We start from the raw sequence: 23528 nt of genomic DNA on the forward strand, positions 1-23528 counted from the left end.
TTTTTTTTTTATTTTTTTTTTTTTTTTTTTTTTTTTATTATAAATTCACTAACAAGACACAAGTTTTACAATGTAAAATACTAAATGGGGAATAGTTCGTTAAACTTTTCCAATAAATAAATGTCGACTGAATCGTTGAAGTTTCAATTTATCTATCTGTAGAGTGTTAAGTGGTTAAATAATTCATTTATTGTTAATATTTTACAACGTGAACTCTAAAAATTTTATTCTTTTTTTATTATTTTATTATAAATTCACGGAAGATTAGTCAAACGAAATCGATTATTTCACTGTTTGTTAAAATCAGTATCTCAGAGGGTAATAATAAAAAAAAAAAAAGATGATGAAAGCTTTTAGAATTTTATACTTCTTTTAGAATTTTATTCTTCGATCAAAGTTCGTTTCAATCGACTCGCAAAAAGTTGGCAAAGTGGCGGAGCTAACGTGGAACATTGACGTTCTCGTTAAATTCTCGTTTACTTCACTTTCCGTGCTAATCGAACGATCCCTCCCCCGCCAAAAAAAAAGCTATTGCTTTTTAAGGCAGTTCAGCGACTAGGGTAAGTAAGAAAGAAAGTTATTTACTCACCGGCAGATAAAAGGTCGAGTTCCAATTAAATGTCGGAGAAGTTTTAACGGAGTTTCAGCCGCACCTGGTGTCATTTCGTCGTTTCCCCGAGAAACGTGGCCGTGGAAATTTCCTCGCCATTCCTCCTCTCTTAATTATTCTTCAAAGTAACACCAAGCAACTGCGGGGTCGTTCGTTCCATCCCAGATATCGCTTCGAACACGTTTTCCACGAATTTCTCCAAATTTCTGCAACCATTTAGCGTAGAGTATTTGCAGGTTTCAGATTATTTTCCACTGTCCTCTTCTATTTGCACTTGCCACTTGTACTATTTTTATTGTCTCTTTGCAATTATTAAATCAAAAGCGTGGATATTTATGGATTTATAGAAAATTCGAAGGTGCAGAGATATAATAGAAAATATAAAAATATTAAACATATAAAATATAAAAGTAGTGAAGTTGAATAGTAGAAAAATAATGTAATTGTTTCTTAGAATTAAAAGTGTCACGGTGATTAAGCGATATTTATGGATTTATAGAAAATTTTGAATTATAATACAATGTAAAAATGTAAAATATAAAAATAGTAAATGCACTGCCCTTCTCTCATAATTAAATCGCATGGATATTGATGGATTCGCAGAAAATTTGGGCGTGCAAAAATATTGTAGTCAGCAAGTAGTAAAACTAACTAAAAAGAATTTTATATCTTTCGTTAAACTCTTGCCGCTGTACTATTCCGTGTCACAATTAAATCGGAAAATATAAAGGCAAAAACGGTAAGTATAAAAATTTGCAAAAATACAACGACAAGATAAAAGACATCCGAAGTCAAGCATGCAAATAAATTATCAGTTTCTTGATCAGATACTTTAAATTATAATTTTCGATCGTTTTAGGCTGTCGGCGGAATCCTTAGGAATCCACCAGCCTTCTCGAAGCCAGTTTACGCGGATTCCTATCTTCCGGCAGCCATGCAGGTGAGCCACCATCGTTCATTACACCAAATAGCATTACTTAATCAATAAAATATATATATATTAAAACACACGCGTACGTGTGTACTTCCACGGTTTGCCAAATCAATGGAATTTTCCATTAAACTCTTTCTAACACGTTAGGTGATATTCCACGCGGTCGAGCAGCTGAAACTTCTGCAATCGGAAGAGGACGCGCGGAGTTCCACCTCGACAACGAACACCTGGAGCTCGACTGCCTCTCAAGAGTCTTCGACCGCCAGTGCGATTCAATCATCGTCAGACGAATCAGAAGGCGAAGAGAACGAGTCGAACGACAAAACCGAGGAGCCGATGGTCCAGGAAGCTTCCAAGAATGAAACCGAGATCGAGGAAGATAGGCAAGTAGAAGAAGCAAAGGACCAAGAAGTCTCGAAAATGGAGGAATCTCACGTGCAAGAAATACAGAAAGACGAGGCGGAGGATCAAGAAGTCTCTAAAATCGGGACGTCAGAATCGAAAATTCAGGGAACAGAGAAAACGAAAGCGTTTACGAGGGGCAAAACAGAGGGTCCCAAGACGGAGAGTGCATCTAGCGACGAAACAGAGACGCTGATAGCGGTGGAGACGTCAAAGCCAGATAAAATCGGCCAGGAATCGATGGTGGATACCTGGACGAGGCAAGAGTCGCCAGAGGTGAACGAGGAAACGCCAGAAACGAACTACGCCACGCCGGAGACGAACTACGAGGTACCGGAGGATGTGCACGCTGTGCAAGAAACGAATCACGAAGTCCCTGAAGAGGATCACGAGCGGATCTCCTCGCTTCGTCCTGCTGACTCCGTGAACCTTGGATCGATCGTGGCGAACAGCGACAAGAAGAAAGAACCGACCATCGATAGCGTGGTCCAAGACGTGTACGAAATTTTGAAGCCTACACCATCGAAATTCATGGACGCGGAGCCTCTCGAGGAATCGAAAAGCGCCGTGGCTGTTCCCGAAGAAAGATTGGAGAGTATGGAAGAGGAGGAGGATGAAAATAGGTGAAGTATCTGTTGGACAGTTTGCTTCCTTTTCTGGGAAACGAGGTACGGTGGTTTGGGTTAGGTTTTGGTAGCACAAGAGATAAAAGATATTAAGATTAAGAACTTTCAATGCAAACGCGATTGAAAAATTGATAGACTACCATCTCCGGAACAGATTTCTCAATCATTAAATTACAAGACTGATAATAGCTTCGACTTTTTAGTTTCTTTAATTTTCTCCACAGATTCACGCGTTTAGGCGAGAAGGTGACGCAAGTGCCAAGGCCGAGTCTGAACAGCTATCTAAGACGGTCGAAGGTGCGACCGAGCGCGACCCTTCAGCAACTGGCGAACTTGTACGACTCGTTGAGCAAGGACGCGAGGAAACAGGGATTCGGAAAGTACACAGGATACTCGGACGAGGTTCTCAACACGCTGGAAACGTCCGCGGAGGGTGGCATCGGGCCACAGCTGAAGAAGATTCTGTCGAAGATGTTGGAACAAAACGAGTTGACGAGAGACGATGCGAGAATGAGGACCTCGCAGGCTATCCGAGACCTTGACAACCCTTCCAGCGTATTGAACAAAGATCTCAGACCTTTGTTACCTCTGCGTTATTCACCGTAGTGATAATACTCTTGACAGGTGTGATTAACAAAACTGAGGACTTTCGAGGCGTTTATCGAGAAGCAGAGATGAGCAAAAGGTAATCTCGCTGATGATCAACAATTGAAGAGTCCTCGTGGAAGGAACTGTAAGTGCCAAACATCAAATTTTCAGTCATTACGTTGTATTACATACATATGTAACATTCTTGAAAATAAAATAATACATCAAAGAAACATATTTCTGTTTCTCTGTGTACGAGTGATCTAGGAACAAACTGGATTAACGCCTACAGTAAATAAATAGATAGCAACTTTTCTCTTCCTTTTGCACTTATGGTATTTTCCAAAAATATTCTTTCATTGTGATTAACATGATGTGACATGATTAATAATTACAAATTATCGATTAATCCTGTACGTTAATCATGATTCACATATGATTATAAATGAAGTGATCAAAGAAAATGTAATTAGTAGACACGATTAGCTCAATAATGACAAAATGATTATGTCTTTGATCGTGACTAACAGCAATTTAGTATTATAGTAGTCATAATGATATTGAACAGTAAAAAGTAGATTACGATTACAAACTATAGATCAATGATTAGAAGAATATTAAATATAATTACGATTCAGTAACTTCGACTTGTTCTTTGTAACATCATGTAGCTTTAAAGTATTCATTCGTTCGTTTATGTTTTACTATTCATCTACCGATAAAATCAGTCGTTGAATAATTTATATTGGATTACTAAAAATTATGATACTCGATTTTATTTTCTATTTTATAATATTCTCACGGATCTTTGAATTGATTTATTTTATCAAAATACTCAATTGTAATAAAAATCTGCAGTTTAATAATTACGGTGTATTAATTTGGAATCTTTCTGATGGATCAAGACGTATAAATTCACCGAATAAAGTGAAATATTTATGAAAATAGGTATATCCTCTACCTTTTATTTGTCTAATTTATTTAATATGTCTAAATACCATGGAATCGTGCTTCATGATCCACTTTGTAATATAACCAAGCCAAAGCATCAACATTAAATTTAAATCCACATCTGCTTACCATTGTACCAATTAATCCTGAATAGTCTACGAGTCTGTGACAAGAAAATTGTCATCCTTTAATTTTCGACTTATTTTTACACGTTAAAATCGTCTAATCAATTTCACCACGATTTCGACAATTATATATAGAATTTCAGGATTCACAAATTCAACATGTATTATTGAAATGGCAAAGAGAATTTTTCCAATCCGCCTTGGCTTGCGACACGATCTTGGAACAATACGAGCTGACCGAGTCCACAATGCGGCGTTACGTGTCACGTATAGCCATTTTCCGGCAGATAATACTATGTCAATAGTTTGTCCAAAAGACAAAAGCACGGACAGAAAACAATAAACCCAATCACTGTGATTGAATTAGACCAGGCTTGGGCAACTGGTGGCCCGCAAGCCACACGGTCTCTATTCCCCTCCTAATGAGCCATTCCCACCATATCAGCTCGATTCTACGCTTGGCATGCGTAACAGCTATCTGTATACATCAAGTTTCAATGTAGCCCTAGTCACTCACACTCACACATTACACACAGACTGGCCTAGTAGGGGAACTGGCAGATCATTGATTGGGGTCGTGAAGTAACGGAGGAGAAAAAGTTGCTCAAATCTGAATTGCATGCACCGAGACACACAGCATCGCATACTCATATTAAATGGTCTTTGAAATCAATAGGTTTTTCAGTTGTTGCCTCACTTTCGAACCAAAGGAACACCTGATTTTGAGCTGGGTCGGTCATGACATGATTAACTTCCTCAACGAATGTTTTGTCGACAATCCTTATAGTCATTGACATTCTATTCATCACAGGCATATATACTTTCATATACATATTTTTCTGATCGACGAATTATTCAAATTATGTTATGATTCAATCACCTGAAGCATCTGTATCAGTCTTTTGTATCATCTGTATCTGTATTAGACTCTCATAGTCTGTGCTCATTACGTTTATATTAAATTATTTAAACACGATGGTATTATGTTTTGAAACTGTTTCCACTCAAATTGCTGACCTCCACTGTGAAAGAAGGAAATTTATATTGATGGCTTTATATTTGATAAATACAGAAATATACTATTGGACATGCAAGAAAAAAGGCAATTATTGTGAATGTGAAGATAATGCAAATAAAAATTACGTAAAAATAATCAATACCGATCATTCACAATCATGATTCCTTTAAATTACTTACGGTCTCTACTCTAGAGATTGGTTAGAGCTATTTATAACAATAAAATTATTAATTGTAAGGAAGATATTTTGTACTGCTTCATGGATTTTTCTTTTATGGATGAATAAAGTATTAGGAGATATTTATCCTAGGAGCTGGAACAGATGCAGTAGAATTTTATTTATCTGAATTGAATTTGAGAAAGAAATATAATGATGCAATCTTTTTCAAAACAAGTAGATCCACTTGATAGAATTCAAATCAGAAATCAAAGAAGAAATGAAATCAAAATTAAGTGTCTGAATTAAAATTTCACTCCAGACAAACGAAATTCTGCTGCAGGTGATACAAGTGAATATTTTCTTTACACTTATTTTATTCAAAAATATCTTGGTCTGAAAAATACATGTGTTACCTCTTCTTCATTCATCTTCTTTCTTTTTTCATTTCTTTTCATCTTTATTTTTTTCTTTTTTCTCTTTTTTTGGCAATTATCGTATTATTATACATAACAATCGCTCTTAGAGTAACACCTTGTCGCGAATGCGTGTTCATTGTTAAAATACTTCATTATTGTATCGTCTTACGTACGACGTCCACGGAAAATGGCCACCAACATGAACATCGAAACCTTATGTACTACTTAATTAACTTTAGTGGAAAGATTAATTCTATTTTCTTAACCCAGGACAATGATGCAATTCTGTTGATCGATTTCTCTAGTGAATAATTCATTATTATTCATTCCACGAATTATATTACTTCTAATAAAAATCCATTAGAATTTAGGGAGGAAACATTTGTCTGTTTATCGTCCTAGGGCTAAGCAAAACAGGAGATTGAAAAATATTTAGAAGGAAGAGACAAAATACTGTTATTCTCACGAATATTCAAAGTCTTTGGTTCTATTACAATGCGGTATGAGTCTTATCTTTAGTGCCATCCGCAGCTGTTCACTCTAATCTCCTGTATACCTAGTAGTTCAATTGTAATCACAAGTTCCGAAATCTACAACGAGTGGAAATATTTAGAAGAAACGTTCCACCGTAGATAATTCAATAAATTGTCAAAAAACTAGCATTTGAGATATCGTTCACAGTATAGAAAAAAAGAAAATAGATCGAAAAAATTGTTTCATTATAAAAGTCACTCTTTCCTTGTCAAAGATAAAGCTCAAATAAAAGATAGGTTTTCGTAATGTTCGTTTTAATTTTTTGACAATTTATCACGTCCACCCGGAAATTGGTTTTGAGCAATTTTCTTCTACCATTCTTTTTATTACTTACTTAAGAGATGGTTAAATAAACATGAGAAAGCCTATCGTGCGATAAAATTACGAAAGTTGTTTTGTATGAAATGAAAATGTGGATAATGGCGTTAGCTTCAGTGAAAATGAGCGGCGAGTGAATCAAAAGTAATGGGAACTTTTGCGAATCTAAAATGGAAAAACGTAAGAAAAATCGTAAGAAAATTTTTCGTGTGAAAGCGCTATTCAAGTGAATAATCTTTGGTACAAGAAAACAAAAGACTTTTGAGTCATCTTGCAAATATTGAGCAAAGTAATCTTTCTTTCTCTTAATATCACTTCTCAAATTTCCACGAAAAAAAAAAAAAAAAGTACATAATTGTACACAAAATACGAAAAAAATTTTTTTATAAATATACTTATATATATATTTTCAATTAAAAATTCCTATTGCTTTTGCCTTAAAAATTAATTTATAAAAAAAGAAGGAAATAAAGGAAATAAAAGTAATCATATAGTACAAATATTTTTCACTAAGAATCGGTAAAAAAATCATACACACAGATAATATCTGTTTGTTCAATTCGAGAAAATCGAGAAAAAAAAAAAATAAAAATGAATTGTAATTATAATTGTTATAAAATGAGTTATACTATACATAGATACTTGTTAAAGATGGACACGGACGAATCAGAGATCAAACAATGTACCCATTGAGTCTCCATCAGGTCAAATTTGTATAACACTTATATACACAATTATTCTACAAATTTTTGTAACCACAATTATTGGCAGTATGCTATTATTTGCTATTGGTACTCGTTTCAAAGTTAACCTAACAGTAAATTGGCAATTGCGAGTTACTTTAACCATACTTCATTTCAGGTCACAAACGAAACTCGAATTCATTGAAAAAAAAAAAAAAGAATTAGTGACAATAAAAAATTCAAGTTCGGCGACCTATAGTTGCATGCTTTCTATGATCGTAGACTAGAATCAATAAAGAAATTACTACTTCTAAAACCAGTTTAAATAAAACAGAGTGTTTTTACGCAGGTTGCTCGTTTCGTTTCAATTTGCGTGTTGGTATGCTTCTTTTTAGTTTATCTAGGCTTTTATTATTAGACTCATTCAGGCTTTGTGGCGGACTATCATTAAGTGTCACTATTTCATGCAAATAATAGAACTTGACTATGGAACTTCATAATGTATTCGCTAAAAGTATGAGTATAAAATACTTCTCACAAAAGAAGACTATGTTCCAAGTTCATTGAGACTCTAGTTAGTTTGATGATTAATCACCACCGATATTCATGAATATTTATCACCGATGACTATTCATTTACTAATTGCACCTTAGTCTCCTAGTGCCGCTCTTTTTTCCAAAAATTCCACAATTTAAATATTAGAATGCGTTCCAATTCCTAAGAATGCGCCTAATCAATTTTCTATTTTGTGCTAAACCCCGACGCTCCCACATGAACAGCCTTTATTGCTTTGAATTCAAACGAGCTTATTTACGACTAAGACGGCATTAAGTACCTTGTATTCTGAGGCAGAATCTCGTTCATGTTTACTGCCTGTTGTTGCAGCACGTTTGCCTCCTTCATCACTTGCTCTTTAAACGAAGAGAAAGTGTGGATCAGATTCTGATCTTTTTGAAGGTTCTGTATATACTGCAGGAAATTAGGCTCTTGTTTCATGAAGCCTCCGTCTTTCAAGACGAAGCTCACTTCCTGTTTAGGCATCGTGGAAACTTCAGGAGCTTTTTCGAAAGGATCCTTTTGCTCGATGAAAAACGAATCTTTCTTCGTCCTGTTCCTTCTAATTCCTAGATGCGTTTGAGTGTGCTTGTTCAGGTGATCCTTCCTAGAGAACGCTTTTTGACATACCGAACACAAAAAATTCTTATCTCCAGAATGAATAACGTAATGCCTCGTCAAGTGTTCGTTCCTTTTAAACGCTTTGTGACACACTGGACACTTGAACGGTCTCTCGTCCGAATGTCCACGCATGTGTTGATCGAGATGCTCCTTTCGTTTCAACATAGCACCACATTCTTTGCATTGGTACTTACGTTCCTGTAAAATAAAGTTTGTGTTGGTTTAATATATTTATTTCAACGATTAAAAACAATGAAATAATTTAACGTGTACCTGTATGTGAGCTTGTATATGTTGTTCAATTTCTGTTTTATCCGGAAACGCCAAGTTGCACTCAGGACAACAGTATAGCGTCGAACCGTCCAGCCCGACGCTAATTTTTATCTCCCCGGTTTTCGCCCTGAATTTCATCTTTTTTTCGATTTTTGGCGAGTCAGTTTGTATCTGCTGCTCTACCTTAACAGTCTGTACCGTGTTCTCATTTTCTTGCTGATTCTCTACTTGAATATTCAGATCGTTTGGATTTATAGACACCATCATTTGATCTGAATTGATGAAACTGTTGTTTCCATTCTGTACTTGAGTATTTCTGAATACTGAAACACTAGGAATGTTGAGGATATTGTTCTGTGTGTGCTCCGCTTTCTCCTCCTCAGTCTTCTCTTTCTTCACCTGCTCCGTTTGCAGTTTGATCAATTGTTGAAGCGTCAATGGAAGAGTGGTAGCTTGCAACTTTTGAAAATATTCTGTCATGGCACTTTGTTGCTGAAGTTGAGAATCTTGCTGAAATATTAATTTTTTTTACTATGTGAAAATACACATCTCTCAATAGATGTACCATTAGCTAATTAGAAGATTTCTGTACCATTACAGACGTTTGCTTTTCATTTTCAGTTCTAGAATCCAAGTCTTGTTTCATAATCTCTGGCTGCAAGGTTGACGGCAAATACATATTAGGTATAATCCTTACTGGTAGACTGTTTGATTGAACACCAAGTATCGGATTGTTCTGATTGTAATTGGGAACGTTAATTGTCTGAATGCCTTGCTTCTCACAAAACTGCATCAAAGTGTTAGGATCTGGCCATGCTAATATCGGACCTGTGTACTTGTTCGTTGAATTCACCTTGGGAAAGAGAAAAGAAACAAATTAGAAAATTTAAGCAGGAAAATTATAATATGAACGTAAGGCAGAACTTACCAATAAACTTTGTTTTGTCTGATTCGAACCAGCGGCGGTTGTATAAACAATGGTTTGTTCCGTTTGATTATTGTCGCTGCTGGTGAATTTCGACGTAGGAACCGTGCTGGATCGAGAGGTCAATTCTGAAAATTGTGGAAGCGCACCGTGGATCGCGTTGCTCCCGGAGAAATCCATTTTGCCGCGAATGGACGCTAAAGATACGCGCGTTTTCGATTAAATCATGCGAGCGTTTCTAACCTATAATATGGATGTCTCACCGCGAGCGAGGAATCAACGATTCGGTCGTGACTACGTCTTCAGTTTCATATTTCGCACGTCATGCGGATACTTAGGCAAATATCGGCAGAAAACAGAAAGTGATTAATTAAATTAAAAAGTACTTGAGCGACAGGACATTGTAACGTACGCCGCGTCCTACGAGTCGCTCCAACATGGCTGCACTAAAGTACTATTTCCAAAATCTCGTTGTGTCCCTCGAACAGCAAGAACTAACCCCTAAAAGCGTATTTAGAGCGCATTTATATTCGCATAATTGAAGAAAATTCACGTCTTTCAGAGAGTCTGTATGAAATGCTGGATGATTTTTATTCAATTTGAAAAGAATTTATAGAGAAAAAAATAGGTTTTTATTACCGTGGCAGGCCTGATCGCGTCTTTCTGTTTACAGCGGACGCTCGGTAAACTTCAATTGATGAAATAAAAATAAACATTTTTTGCCACGATATTTTGAAGTCGAAACGCGTTATTTATGATTTGGAGAAGTTAAAGATGTAAAGGAGTTAAGGAAGTGTAATTCCTGAGGAGAAGTTGAACGTAGGTGATTCAAAAATTTGATTACAATAATATTCGATTTTCTTGATTTGTTATTGTTTGTTAGTTCACCCCCGAGGATGTTAGAGAAAATATTTTATCGCACATAAAAGAAAAAAAAAAAAAATAAATCTTAAAAATAATACTGCACAATATAAATTCTTTATGAAAACGAATTTTCTGATATCGATTAAAAATTTTTGTTTAATTCACAGATACATATTCATCGTAATCATATGGGTGAAAACTTTAACGAACGTATAGAGAATTTGCGTAAACGGAGTAGACATTTATTGGCGCAAGTAAATAAGAATTCTAAAAAGGTTAAAGACGAAATTAAGAAATTATCCTCCAGAAATTTGTAAATATTTCACGCAACGTACATATTTCACGTAACAATAGTCCAAAAATCACAACTTTTTGTGATTCTTTAATACAGATCATTCAAAGATGACTCTAAAAATCATATTGGCAAGACAGATGCGTCTCATTCTTGTAAAAGAGACACCAAATCATGGAAATTGAGAAATGATTCCAGCGGAGTTGGTGAAGCCTTGAGATTGGATTGTGTCTGTGATTGCCATCAGACATCAGCATCAATGCCTAATACATCAACAGCAAAGAAAATATTAATATCTTCAAAGAAACATTGTGAAAATCAGGTCTGTTTGGAAAACATTCGTAGAAAGCCAGTAAAAGAATGTTACTGTAATCCAGAAATTAAAAAAGCACAGCTGAGGTCCACAAGAACACAGCGTAAGCCACATTCTCCTAGCAAAAGATGCAAGAGTCATACTTTCACTCCTGCTATAGTGGTAGAGGATAATTGTGAAAAGTCCGCGTTATCGTCACCCATTAGTTGTGAAACATTGAGGAGAGTTCAAAAGATAGATTATGCACCTAGATCTCAATTTTTGCGCAATGTCAGAAGCAGAGTTTCTCTCTTGCAAGGAGCGGCAGGAGATTGTCCAGAGACCTGTTACAGATCACCTTGTTATCATGAACTCATGGCTAAAAGGACCGCATATAATTCTGATTCTTCGCATCAGTTGAAAGCTGATGATAAGAAATCAGAAGCTAGTTTTCACTTAACAAAATCTATACCTTCAAAGTCAGAAATCAGTGATGAATGTTCAGGCTCTGAAGTTGAGGATATAGAAAAATGTAGCAAAGGAGTTCAAGTATCTTTGAGAAAACATTCAAAGCCAAAAGTTGTGATAAAAAAAACTCTTTCGTCTAAGGCTGTCGTACCTGATCTAAAAAAGTCTAAATCTAGTTCAAAAGTAGCAACTAAGGATAAAAAAACAGTACCTGGCAAGGAGTGTCAATGTTATGAGAGAAACAAGATAGAACATTCTAAACCTGTTTTAGAAAAGGATATTGAGTCAGATAGATATCAAAACACAATCTGCACAAACAAACTACCAGACGAAACTGACAGGAAATACCTTTCTGATAAAGAAATGAGAGAATTGGAAAAATTTCGTGCACAAAATTACTTCGATACCCATGGATCCAGCCATACTTTAATATCATCTAAATCTTCTAGTTCTCTGGAACAATATGTGCTAAATGACAGACTGTTTCCTGAACCCGTAGGAAGGATTCATAAGAAAGACTTAGTTGTAACAATGCCACCTTGTGCCACCATGCAACGAAAACGAATTCATTATTTCCCTAGATATATCGTTCGTCAAGAGAAAGGCAATTTTAACATAAGTAATAAAAAGAAACGATGTCAGACCTGCCCTCTAACTGGCCATGCCATAGATCTTGGTATCACGAAAATAAGACCTCCCTTGAACAGTTTAGCCCTTAAGTATCAAAAACTATTGCCTTAATTAAAAGTTATCTTTTATTGCAATAAATGAAGCTGTGTCTAAAAAGAAACAACTTGATTTTAGCTATTTATATTTTTTACTATTATTACAAATGAAATACTAGTTTCAATAAGAAAGAATTTCTAAATAAAAGATGCATAACCGCGACATTTTTTAATATCGTTTTGTAAATTCTACAACGAACAAACATTATAGAATTATATAACATTTATCATGAGATTTTTATTCCAGAATTTTTTTATAGCACATAAAACAATCATAATAATATTTATTTGTAATACTATTGTATTAAAGCTTCATGCTTCTAGTTGGATCAATAAAATTTTATTTATTTAAAAATGTACACAAAATATGGATTATTTATTAGTAAACTAAGACATTTATCTACTAGAAATCTTTCTTTGTACATTTTATGCATAATTTGCATTTTATATATTTTAATCTTTTTTTTTTCGTTCCATAAAATAAGAGAAAAATAACTAAGAAAAAAATAATGTAAAATTATTTTGTAAATTATGAACGTGTGATGGCCATGACTGATGGACTTGAACGATGCATAAGTACACCTTTCACATCCTTCATCATCACGCCGTCATATGTCTTCCTACAAATTGACGAGAGTTGGACGAACTTTTAATTTCATGAATTAGTCATAGAAACACAGTAATAAACATAGTTCGTTATTACCCTGAAACTTGTAGAAAACTAAAAGAGCAAGATTTAAGATTAAAGATCACAAGGTCCAATTTGAAAGGTGATCTGCTCTAATAATATATGGATTGCAAAATTGCGATAAACGGTTCAATTTGTGAAGATTCTAACTGTTTGCAAGGTAACTCGGATGAACAACAAATTAAGGTTTCTTACACCTTTCTGTCCTGATTTTCATTGATAAAAAAACGAGTAATTTTCTTCTTTAATTGCTACATACTAATTGAATAACATGCACTTGCAAATGATTACAAAACCTCAATATATGTTTTTAATTATTCATTGAATATAAATTAAAAATTCATTTGAATAACATTGAACCTGTCGGACATTAGTAGATTCATTAAATATCGATTTCACTGAGAGATTAACACTGTCAAGGAAAAATGCTTCTTACACATGAAACTCCCGAGTTTCCCAACGAAAGAAGTTGAGAAATAATCGCGTGCTTATCCCAAGAATCGAGGAAAAACTGTGTTTGCGAAGCTAAGCCCATTATTGCTGTCGTTCAAATGCGCTTGTAATACAAGTAATCTATTTTTATCGTGAAAATTTAGTTCCTAAATGACAGTTGAAAGTTTGGAAAATGACGAACGAAGATGGAATGTGTTATCACATATCGAACTTCATTATCGTATTTGGGTTCATTATTTAAACTACTAGAAATTACTTTGAATTTTTTCAACAATACAAATTTTTAAACAATAAGATTTGAATTGTTTAAAGTTTTAAAGTTCGAATTTTTAATATATTAAAAATGTTTAATTTAGAAGTTAAGTGAAGATTTTACGATGAAAGAATGAGTAGAGAAAATGAAAGAAACTTACCTTTATTCATTTTTTTTTTTTTTAGGAGGTGCCATTGTAAAAAGCAACAGAGCGTTGTTGCATAAATTAAGAATAAAACATTCGTATTTACTTCTTCGTGAGTCATTGTGTCGTGAACGCTTCAACAATCGTTTTGTCTGGTTAAACGGCAGCGAAATACGAAACGAGAAGTACACTTGAGACTTGTCGCCCTTGTGGATATTATTACAGCTATTTTCTGCCAGAAAATGATTTAAATGCCTTTTTCATTTCTTACAAATCTTTCGCAAACACTTTATTATTTCTATAAAAGCAAAAGAAAAATCAGATTGATAAGATATAATAATTAGACAATTATAAATAAGGCTAAAATTGTATAAATTGTAAGTAATAAACGTAAGTGGTAATAAACGATAATTGTGATAACAAGTCTCCTACAAATAGTTATAAGTCGTTTTCACAATAGTTTTCATTTACCAAGATATACGAGCTAATGAAAAGATGTAGTCGAGAAACATATGATCTCACAAAATTTAAATCTCAATGTCCTTAAGTGAAGATTCGAGGCCAAAGAGCGATGACTTAATGGTGGAGAAAGAAGGCAATGAACGAAATAAAATAAACTGGTCTTTGATGATGACCATGAAGATCTTACTAGGTAGAGATACTAAAACATAAGAAATAATAAGTTTTACATATTCTTCTTTTCTCAGAACATTTTTCCATTTTTTTTACATTGCACAAGTGATAAATAGATACACACACCTGTTACTAAATCAAATATCATTCATCTTTTCTCAGAATTTTGTCATTGCGTGTTCACTTTTTCTTGAATGTTACACAGGTAATGAAGATCGTAATTTTTTAATAATTGGATCTGAGTCATTTATATTCTTAAATTGTAAATATCTTTCTAGTTAAACCAATTTTCTGACGTTACTCTCGTTTTTAGTTGACCTTCCTCTTTTTGTAATGTCTTGATGCCAACACACACGTGATCTCATACTCAATTCAGTATACCTTATAAGGATTAATAATAGCTTGCAAATAAGTGATAATTGATGCAATAAAAAACTATATTATATTATTTTAACATATATCGTGATGATCGATTTATAATTTGTATTATTTTTAGTTTATATGTCTTTTATTACCAGCCATATTAAAAATTATTATTAAAAAGAAATCTAGAAGAAACTAAAATTATCATTCTGTTATCCCTTACTTCCTTTTTATTCTTCATTTGTCTCAACTATTATATTTATTGTCATTTTATTTTTCCTTCGAATTTATAATTATTATACTTATGCGCAGTTTTTCTTTGCTGATTCCATCGTTTAAATAATATCCTAAATCAATATTAGTGGCTAATGTTATGTCTAATTACTAATGCAAATATTTTATCATTTGCAAACGTATTTTATCATTCTCCATTTTACTTTTTTTGAATCGAGGTATTTTGCATTAAAAATTAGCCGTTCATTAATATGCAATAAACCAATTAAATTAATTTGCAAATATTTAAGCACAATTTCAGAAAAAACATAAAAAATATGTATTTATGTAATAAAAATATGCAAACTGTTACAGTGGAAACATCTGTGAAAAAATTTTTTAATTATTAACGATTGGAAAAAAGAAAAGTCAAAATACAATGAGTATTGCATTCGTCACAAGAACATCTATAATTAACTATTAATAACATCGTTATTAGGATTTTTAATACTTTGTTTCCGAATTAAGAAACCAGTCGACAAAACTCTAAATATTTCTCCGTCTTCAAAATGTCAAAAAATATTAGTTTTCTTGTAAACCAATTGTTTTTATCAGTCACCAATAACAATGAGCAATTAAAACAAAAGTAAATATCGTATAAATAACTGACAATAAGTGTCCCTCACATTTCGTATTCAACGAATAAGAAAATGTATCCAGAAGCGATAATTGTGCCGGTTTCACGATCAGTGAACCTCTAAATCTCAAGCGAGTCCTCGATGACCTTGAACGCGTAGTCTTAGTCATCTTTAAGAAATCCACGTGCACATGTAATCAATCATTTACATTGTATTAAGGACATATTGTTTACAAGTATATTTCAGCTATAATGCTAATGATCATCATAATGATCATCATTAATTACAATGATATGGTATGTATCTATCTATATCGGTCTGTGTCAGAGATTGAAGATGTGATCGGTAGCAAATTCCTGTTAAGAATGAATCGCTAGAAGGATAATCACTAAATAAATAACACCTCATGTTTTCTAAAAGTAATTCTACTGTCTAAGTGACGAATTGGCAACATGAACTTTGATAAAAAGATTAGAATTTTTTTGAGAAAGAAAAGTATTAAAATTCTATTAATACCCATCTTTTGAACTTTGAATCGAAACCCTCTCCGCGATATTATCTTCCCAACATACGTCATTATCCATCTTCACGTGTATTCCTTAATATTGTGTCGCTAGTGAAAAAACAGCTTTTGTTCAACTGGATTCCGAACTTTTTTCTTTTTAAATCTACAGCGACTGATTTATAACGACTTGAATAAATAATTGAAAAACAGATTTCCGAATATCTGAATATTTTATAATATTCAACAGACACATTTTCGACTCTGCTTTCTTCCCCAAGCGAAGGCTGGCATACAGGACTTTTAATGGCGAGGCGAACCTCTTTCAGAACTCCTTGTTGTTCCCTTTGTTCTACTAAATGGCCGCTGTTCACTTCGAACAATTCCATCTCAGTCCGTCAGCGAGACTTTTCCCTCCAATACTTCATTCGAGACAGTAAACGAAAAATTTTAGCATCCATCGAGTATATTATCATTTTTTACTTGCACTACTCTAGAAAAACAAAAAAACTATAACTTTGTACAATAAAAGCTTCGTTTTATGAAATGGCGTTGACTTTGTGATGAATATATACAATTTAAAATATGACAAAAGAAGAAAAAAGAAAACTCTGGAGAGATGTAAAATAACATCTTACGCTGTGGTAAAACCAGATATACTTGTTTCGTCTCCAATGAAAACATAATGCGAGGATGTTTTATATTCGATAAATATGTATTTAACAAATTTAAAATTTGATCAGTGGAAGTCTTTTATAACAAATTTTAAAGAAATTCCATGCAAACAATATTTTTACTTTTAACGAGCGGATGAAGTAGCAACTATACACTAACAATCAAAATGCAGACCAAGAATAGAAAAATTAAAAGAACAACAATTGAGAAATTCATATTGAAATTCTTCATTGATAAATATCAGAAGTAGACCAATAGAAAAATTAATAAAAAGAACAACTGAAGAAATTCACACTGAAATTCCTCAGTGATAAATATGAGAAGTAACGAGAAATAAGAAGAAAAATGGAAAAATGTTATAATGAACAGCGATTTTAATGAAAAATTTCCTTCGGTAGCAATAGATCACCACTATATCTTTAAATCTCATGTGTCACCGATGAATTGTATGTTCTGGCATATTATTCCAATGATATTTTTTCCATAATCTGATATAAGAGGTACGCGTACTTGACCAGACAAGTAGTGGGGCGAACCTGCTGCTTAAATAGACTGCATCAATGACCGTTTCTTTCAGTTCACATTCAGCTGTCCCAAGAAATTTTCAATCCGAAGAAAAGGCTATTCCAGTTGTAAAATTGTTCCTCGAGTCGATCAAACATGTGGAACATGTCAGCGATTAAGTTCTTTTTGGCAGTGATATCGTTGACGACGGTCATTGCTGTAGAACTGCGTAAGTGGCTTTGGCATTTTTCAGAAATATTGGAAACGTTTGAAAATTATAAAACACCGTAAAATAATTTTCTTTACAAACAAATCATCAAACTGTTTGACTAACCTTCTCTGCTTAAACATATTTCATATGATCTACCCTTAACAAGAATTTAATAACTATTATTAAAACATAAAAAAAAAATTAATTACCATCTAACCGTTATTAAAAATTAAATGTAAGTCATGTATAGTCAGATAGAAAAAAGTTTAAATAGTGATGTCAGTGGACTACCAAATATGGGGCATCCATTTTAAATTTTCTTTTCTCCACCACCGCCGCGTTACTCATTGAGATGGTATTAAGATCAACGTCGATCGAAGAAGAATTTGCACAAACAACGGAGTTGTTACATTACATTGCATTGGCAACGAAACAATCCAGATTTCCACGGGTCGATCCAATTAAAAAACTATTACAGTCCACGGAGACATGGTCTGAAAGAGAAAGTCAATTCCGAACTTCAGTTTGGCTTCGTAACGGCTGTTGCACTTTATTGGATCCACTGCAACGCAATGACCGTTTACATAACTATTGCATGCAACGTATTTTTTTTTTTTTTAACTTTTTCTCATTCTTAATCCTTGTATATATTACATATTCATTCCTATGCTTTTCGTCATCTTTTTCCAGCAAAGAATTGGGAGGTATGCAGCAGGTCACTGCCGGAAGAGGAGTTTAGCAAGTGCTTAGACAAGGCTGCTAGAGATGCTGTGGTTTCCTTGGCTGGAGGTGAGAATTTTTCAGTTCCTACCGTGAAGATCCATTTGTTTTAATGAAACGCATTGTCAAAAATAAAAAAGAAATTACGCTATTAAACATTTCTTTCGGCGAAGATACAAAAGATTGCAAGGTGATGAATGACGAACTTTCCGTACGTTCGACAAGAAATTTGAATTATCATCCTTACCACAGGAATTACCACATAAAGTTCATGTTGAACACGTATTTATTATTTGCATGATTATATAACCATTTCACTTAACCGATCGTGGTCTCCACTTTTCGTTGAGAGGCTAGTATCTGTATTGCATTTTCCACTTGTGTTCCTCCTGTTCCTTTCGTATTCTCTATTTTCGAACTTGCTTCTCCGTTCTTGTATTTTCATACTTTAATACTCAGCTTTGGAAACGTAGTTTTTCACAGAACCGACTCTTCACAGAAACGAAAATGTGTCAATAAACGAATATTATTCATAGTTATAAATTCTTCCACTTCCTACTTCAAACTCAAAGGTTATTTTTTTCTTATATTCCTTATCTTTTATTTTATTTGTAAAAATGATAATAATTCCGTTTATACGAATTTTTTTCAAACAATCCCATTTATACAAATTTTTCAAAAGAAATCTATAAAAATATATGTTACTTTTAATTTTTCAAAAGAAATCTATAAAAATATATGTTACTTTTAATTTTTCAAAAGAAATCTATAAAAATATGTGTTACTTTAAAAAAGAAAAAAATTTGATTGAAGAAGCGCGTATCGCCATTTTTAAAAATGAAAAGGAAGAGGTGTTTAGGAGTCATCTCGTCAATTTTCAAAATCAAAAGATCTCTCTTTGTTCCAAGAAATCTCAGAAAACTTGGGATTTCAAACTGAGAATCGACGGAAACAAACTTTGATCCATTCCTACTTTTTACTTCTGTCACAATTTTCGATCTGTCGATAATCGCATGATTCCCCATTGATTTCACCGGAGCAATGCACACTGCGTTTCCTCGAAACTGGCATTAGTTTCTCCAACAATATTATGTGGCAATTTACAGACGTTCTCCTTGACTCGAGTTGACCGTCCCTTCGCTTTCTGGGTCCCCGATCAAAATTCACACGCGTGTATCTGTATACGTACGCTCCGATTCATAAGTCATTGGACTCTTGATAGTTTCGAGCACAATTTTTACAGCGTATAATAATTTCAACAAGGTCCTTCAAATTATTCGAATACTCGAACAGTCGATGACTGAAACTTTCAATATTTTCACCTCCATTGTTCCTGTTAAAAATCTTTGTTAAAATGTTGTAGCAACAGTTTCTTCGAACAAAAGTTTTGTAATTTTAATAAAGAATAACTTGAGAAAAGACAGACAACTGCAGGTGTGAAATAATTGCTTTGTAAGATAAAACAGACACTCTTATACGACTTATATTTTCTCGTAAAGTAAATCCGTAATCTATCAATCGTTTCTGATTTTTATTGAGGTAATATACTGTGATTTTATAATTGCATCCATACTTCTTAACGCGTCGAGTGATTTTTTTATTACTTGCTGATTTATTACTTGCAACTGCAAATAACTTTTATATAATCATTTCTTATAATAGTTCCACTGGTTACCCAGGTAAATCGTGTGACTGAAAGAGTCTGATTCTATGAACAAAATAAGAAAGAAATAATTTCTTTTCTTCATTTTCGTAGGGATAAATTCCCAAGGATCTACAGAATAAAATTTTGTTTGGATTAATTAGTTTCGAGGGTGAAATTAAAAAGTGTAAATTTCTGTGTAGGCTTAAAAAGTTTCAAGATCTTCCCGGTCGAACCACTGTTGGTGGACAACGTGAAGATCGGAGGATCGCAAGGATCGGTTAGCCTGAAGCAGGAATATAAGAACATCAAGTTATATGGTCTTACGAAAGACCTTGAGATCCACAATCACCAGTAAGTTGACGAACACTTACTTTGTTTCTCTATAATTAGATAATTGATTAATTTCCAAAGATTCAAGGATACTTTAGATACAACATATAAAGTCGAATTTTCTCGTGACGTTCACAAAACGTAAATAAAACTTATGTTGATAAATGTTTGGAAAGAATTAGGCGAATACAAACAAAACATTTATAATGTTCCATGCAATAAAGAAAAAGAAAGATAAATGCCGGATTGAAATTGAATGTTGGATACCGTTTAAGATATTCGAATTGTTAAATTGAACTAACAAAAGAATTTATCACAAATGTCGTTTACATGGAAACATAACAACTATAAAAATGATCAAAAATTGGAAATACGTAAAAAAAAAATTTAGCAGACTGTACTACTAGAGAATGTACAAAATATGTATGAATAAATATCTCTCCTTAGCAAAGCTAAGTAGATAATATGTTGATGTTACACAAATCATATTGAATCTCCTTAGCAAAGCTAAGTAGATAATATATTGATGTTACATAAATCATAATGAATCTAATACTCGTTCTTTTATTTTTAGCTTAGAGCTGGATAACGGATGCCTATTAACATCGGACTCCTTCAATCCTCAAGTGGACTTTGTCGCTGATTACAAGCTCGATGGAAAAGTGTTACTGTTGCCTGTCAGAGGATCTGGAAAATCGAACATCACCATGTGTAAATATATTTGTTTATATTATTCACTTATACCTTACATTAATTTTAAATTTAATATGCTTTTTCTTATAATTACTGAGATCTGTGTCTACATCCGACAATTATTGTTGTTCGAATATTTAGACGGCTTGAAATCGCATAACGAATTGGCCTGCGAGAAATACAAGAAGAACGGAGAGACTTATTTGAAAATCAAGAAATATTCGGTGACATTCCGTCCTGACAAAGTCAAGTTGAATTTCGACAACCTGTTCAATGGTGACAAGGTTATAGGTATTTATCAAAAATTACTATACAATTACCACTTACCTAATGCATGTTGATCAACCTTTAAAAACTAGAATAATTATAGCGAATATAAAAATGAAGGTTATTGTTAATAATGAATACGATTTCCTTGCAAAAAGTTTTTATGCTCTAATCATTTACAATTTTAATTAAATTTTTTACATTAACACGTGTACTGTTCTTAGAATCGTTACTTACTTAGAATCGTACAAACATTATACTTATTATGCCGTTCACAAAGATAGAATTATTTCTCATCGCATCATTTTAAACGAAAGAAAAAAAATATATCGTTTATGATCTCTAGCATTTTCAACGTCTTAAAGCATCGTCGATTTCTTGTTAATGTAATCATAGAAATCAAGAATAAATGCGTTTATTTTATTTTGTCGCAGTTCCTATAATATTCTTTTCTATGTATTTCGTGCTAGGTTAGGTTTTATTAAATATGATCTTAGACCTTAGAACTTGTCAGTTAATGAATTAGATTAATTTTATCAAGAATTAATGGTTAAACACTTAAACACTTAAATTATTCTTTCCACAGGAACACAGCTGAACACTTTCATGAATGAAAACGCCGACTTGCTGTTCAAAGAGCTCCAAGGCCCCTATGAGGAAACTTTCAGTCAAGTTTTCACCAAACTCAGCAACGAAGTGTTTAGTCGCGTGCCAATGAATAAAATTTTCCCTCCAAAATAAATTCCTGTGAATTTTCATCATTCTGCTTACCACGCGAGGATAACTTAGCACATTTCCGGTTGAAATGCAAAAAGAAGAACGTGCCAAAAATTTGTATATATATCGTACATGTAAAGAAATGTTTAGCAATATAATTCTTTTTCTTTTTTTTTTAATAAAGGAAAATCTTTGTCAATTTTGATAGGTTTACCTTATTAATTGCTTGGACCTTCATTAATCCTTGTACTTTCCTTGTAAAAAACAGAAAATAAATAAATTAATTTAAAGGAAACAGGAAATAAATTAATTTATGAGTAAGTAAAGTGAGTCAAAATAATAATATTTGCGATCTATTAAAAATAAACTTTTCACTTTAACATTATTTCATAGACAAGAAAATTATATTATATATTTGCATTACTTAATTGTACTATATATACATAATATATATAATTTCATAATAATACATATTTCCGAATTTAAATGCAACCTTAATTATGAGAAGTGGATTGTACTCTCTTTATTAATATCCATCTTATAATTATATGAAATTATTTATTTTATATAACATTATATCTCAAAGTTACAATTTAAATAAAAATTTATAAAATTTGAGTTTTGCCGCGCGATCTGTGATTGGGCAGAAAAATTAGAGACTCGTACACCATATTGGAAATTTGCCGCGCAAAGTCAGTATCCTGATGAAGTTTGTGGAAGCAGTAGTGTGCTGATCCAGTGAAAAGTAATCTTAACAGGTAATCTTCGATAATAATCTTTTATCATTTATACATTATTAATAGCTTTCTTTAATCAATATATATATGTCTAGTGGCATCATTTATTGAACATTCTTTAAACACATGGATAAAATTTAGCATTACCAGTACATAGCTTAGTGGGCATCAATGATAGATATTCTCAGTTTTCGAAACAAAATTGAATCTCGATTATCGTTTTATTCCGATATAATTTTAACTCTTAGATTCTCTTTTGTGCAGATTATTTGGTGAATATAAGAATGTCGTGGTCCATGGCTCGTGTGAAAATTTGAAACATGGCGCTAGGAATAATAACGGTCGACTGGTTGGAACCTCGTAGAAATTTGGTAACATTTGATTTTGTTATTTAATGTACGATTGATACACGCGACATAACTTGTGATGTATTTCATAATTTGCAATTAGCGTTCGATATAATTCGTCATAATTTCGTAATTTATAAAGAACATTGAGGAAAGAGAAGTAAGGATTGAAGAAGTTAAATGTTTGTTTCGAACATGTCAAATCGATTTATATTCCACGAATGCTGTAGAATATTAAATTCTTTAGAGTTTCATCGATCCAGTTTTTTTGATCGTAAAAAGAAATCTGTTTTTTTTTTAGTTACCATAAAGGTTAACCAATTGTGTAATTTCTACATTATCGATCAAGATATTATCAATAGTATATTTCATTACCATCCGCGCAGCGTCGAGTTTCATTTTTTTACCAATCGA

General features: G+C 33.1%; 4 protein-coding genes across 4 annotated transcripts in view; 3 read left to right on the forward strand and 1 right to left on the reverse strand.

The window, feature by feature from the left end:
- The window catches only part of LOC122528876 (uncharacterized abhydrolase domain-containing protein DDB_G0269086), a 5516-nt gene extending 2123 nt beyond the window's left edge, over window positions 1–3393 (forward strand). The window contains exons 2-4 of the mRNA XM_043654480.1: window positions 1470–1550; window positions 1692–2569; window positions 2797–3393. Coding sequence (XP_043510415.1) covers window positions 1470–1550; window positions 1692–2569; window positions 2797–3178 — 1341 coding nt within the window. The 3' untranslated portion in view covers window positions 3179–3393. The remainder of the gene's footprint in view (window positions 1–1469; window positions 1551–1691; window positions 2570–2796) is intronic.
- A 3751-nt stretch (window positions 3394–7144) lies between these two features.
- Window positions 7145–10240, reverse strand: LOC122528874 (zinc finger protein 382-like). The gene is made up of 4 exons (XM_043654478.1): window positions 9743–10240; window positions 9407–9667; window positions 8815–9324; window positions 7145–8739 (listed from the first exon to the last, which is right to left on the reverse strand). The coding sequence occupies exons 1-4, from the start codon at window positions 9917–9919 to the stop codon at window positions 8182–8184; spliced, it is 1506 nt and encodes a 501-aa protein (XP_043510413.1). The 5' UTR covers window positions 9920–10240; the 3' UTR covers window positions 7145–8181.
- Window positions 10241–10421: 181 nt separating this feature from the next.
- LOC122528875 lies at window positions 10422–12703 on the forward strand. Its single transcript, XM_043654479.1, has 3 exons — window positions 10422–10558; window positions 10771–10916; window positions 10995–12703. The coding sequence occupies exons 2-3, from the start codon at window positions 10792–10794 to the stop codon at window positions 12394–12396; spliced, it is 1527 nt and encodes a 508-aa protein (XP_043510414.1). The 5' UTR covers window positions 10422–10558; window positions 10771–10791; the 3' UTR covers window positions 12397–12703.
- Window positions 12704–17499: 4796 nt separating this feature from the next.
- Window positions 17500–22227, forward strand: LOC122528879 (protein takeout-like). The gene is made up of 6 exons (XM_043654482.1): window positions 17500–17676; window positions 18349–18447; window positions 20224–20374; window positions 20928–21064; window positions 21188–21337; window positions 21900–22227. Exons 1-6 carry the CDS (start codon window positions 17604–17606, stop codon window positions 22052–22054), a joined length of 765 nt encoding a protein of 254 aa, XP_043510417.1. The 5' UTR covers window positions 17500–17603; the 3' UTR covers window positions 22055–22227.
- Window positions 22228–23528: the final 1301 nt, after the last annotated feature.

Source organism: Frieseomelitta varia, unplaced genomic scaffold (genome assembly GCF_011392965.1).
Source record: "Frieseomelitta varia isolate USP_RPSP 00005682 unplaced genomic scaffold, Fvar_1.2 scaffold_266, whole genome shotgun sequence".
Lineage (NCBI taxonomy): Eukaryota > Metazoa > Arthropoda > Insecta > Hymenoptera > Apidae > Frieseomelitta > Frieseomelitta varia.

What these genes read in the sequence shown, in the direction of transcription:
- LOC122528874 (XM_043654478.1), bottom strand. Translation starts at nt 9,919, where the DNA reads ATGGATTTCTCCGGGAGCAACGCGATCCACGGTGCGCTTCCACAATTT. An exon ending in AGACAAAACAAAGTTTATTG is followed by an intron (nt 9,668 to 9,742) that starts GTAAGTTCTGCC and finishes CTCTTTCCCAAG; the next exon opens with GTGAATTCAACGAACAAGTA. An exon ending in ATATACAAGCTCACATACAG is followed by an intron (nt 8,740 to 8,814) that starts GTACACGTTAAA and finishes TTTATTTTACAG; the next exon opens with GAACGTAAGTACCAATGCAA.
- LOC122528875 (XM_043654479.1), top strand. Translation starts at nt 10,792, where the DNA reads ATGGGTGAAAACTTTAACGAACGTATAGAGAATTTGCGTAAACGGAGT. An exon ending in AAATTATCCTCCAGAAATTT is followed by an intron (nt 10,917 to 10,994) that starts GTAAATATTTCA and finishes TCTTTAATACAG; the next exon opens with ATCATTCAAAGATGACTCTA.
- LOC122528879 (XM_043654482.1), top strand. Translation starts at nt 17,604, where the DNA reads ATGTGGAACATGTCAGCGATTAAGTTCTTTTTGGCAGTGATATCGTTG. An exon ending in TGTGGTTTCCTTGGCTGGAG is followed by an intron (nt 18,448 to 20,223) that starts GTGAGAATTTTT and finishes ATTTCTGTGTAG; the next exon opens with GCTTAAAAAGTTTCAAGATC. An exon ending in CAATGGTGACAAGGTTATAG is followed by an intron (nt 21,338 to 21,899) that starts GTATTTATCAAA and finishes TTCTTTCCACAG; the next exon opens with GAACACAGCTGAACACTTTC.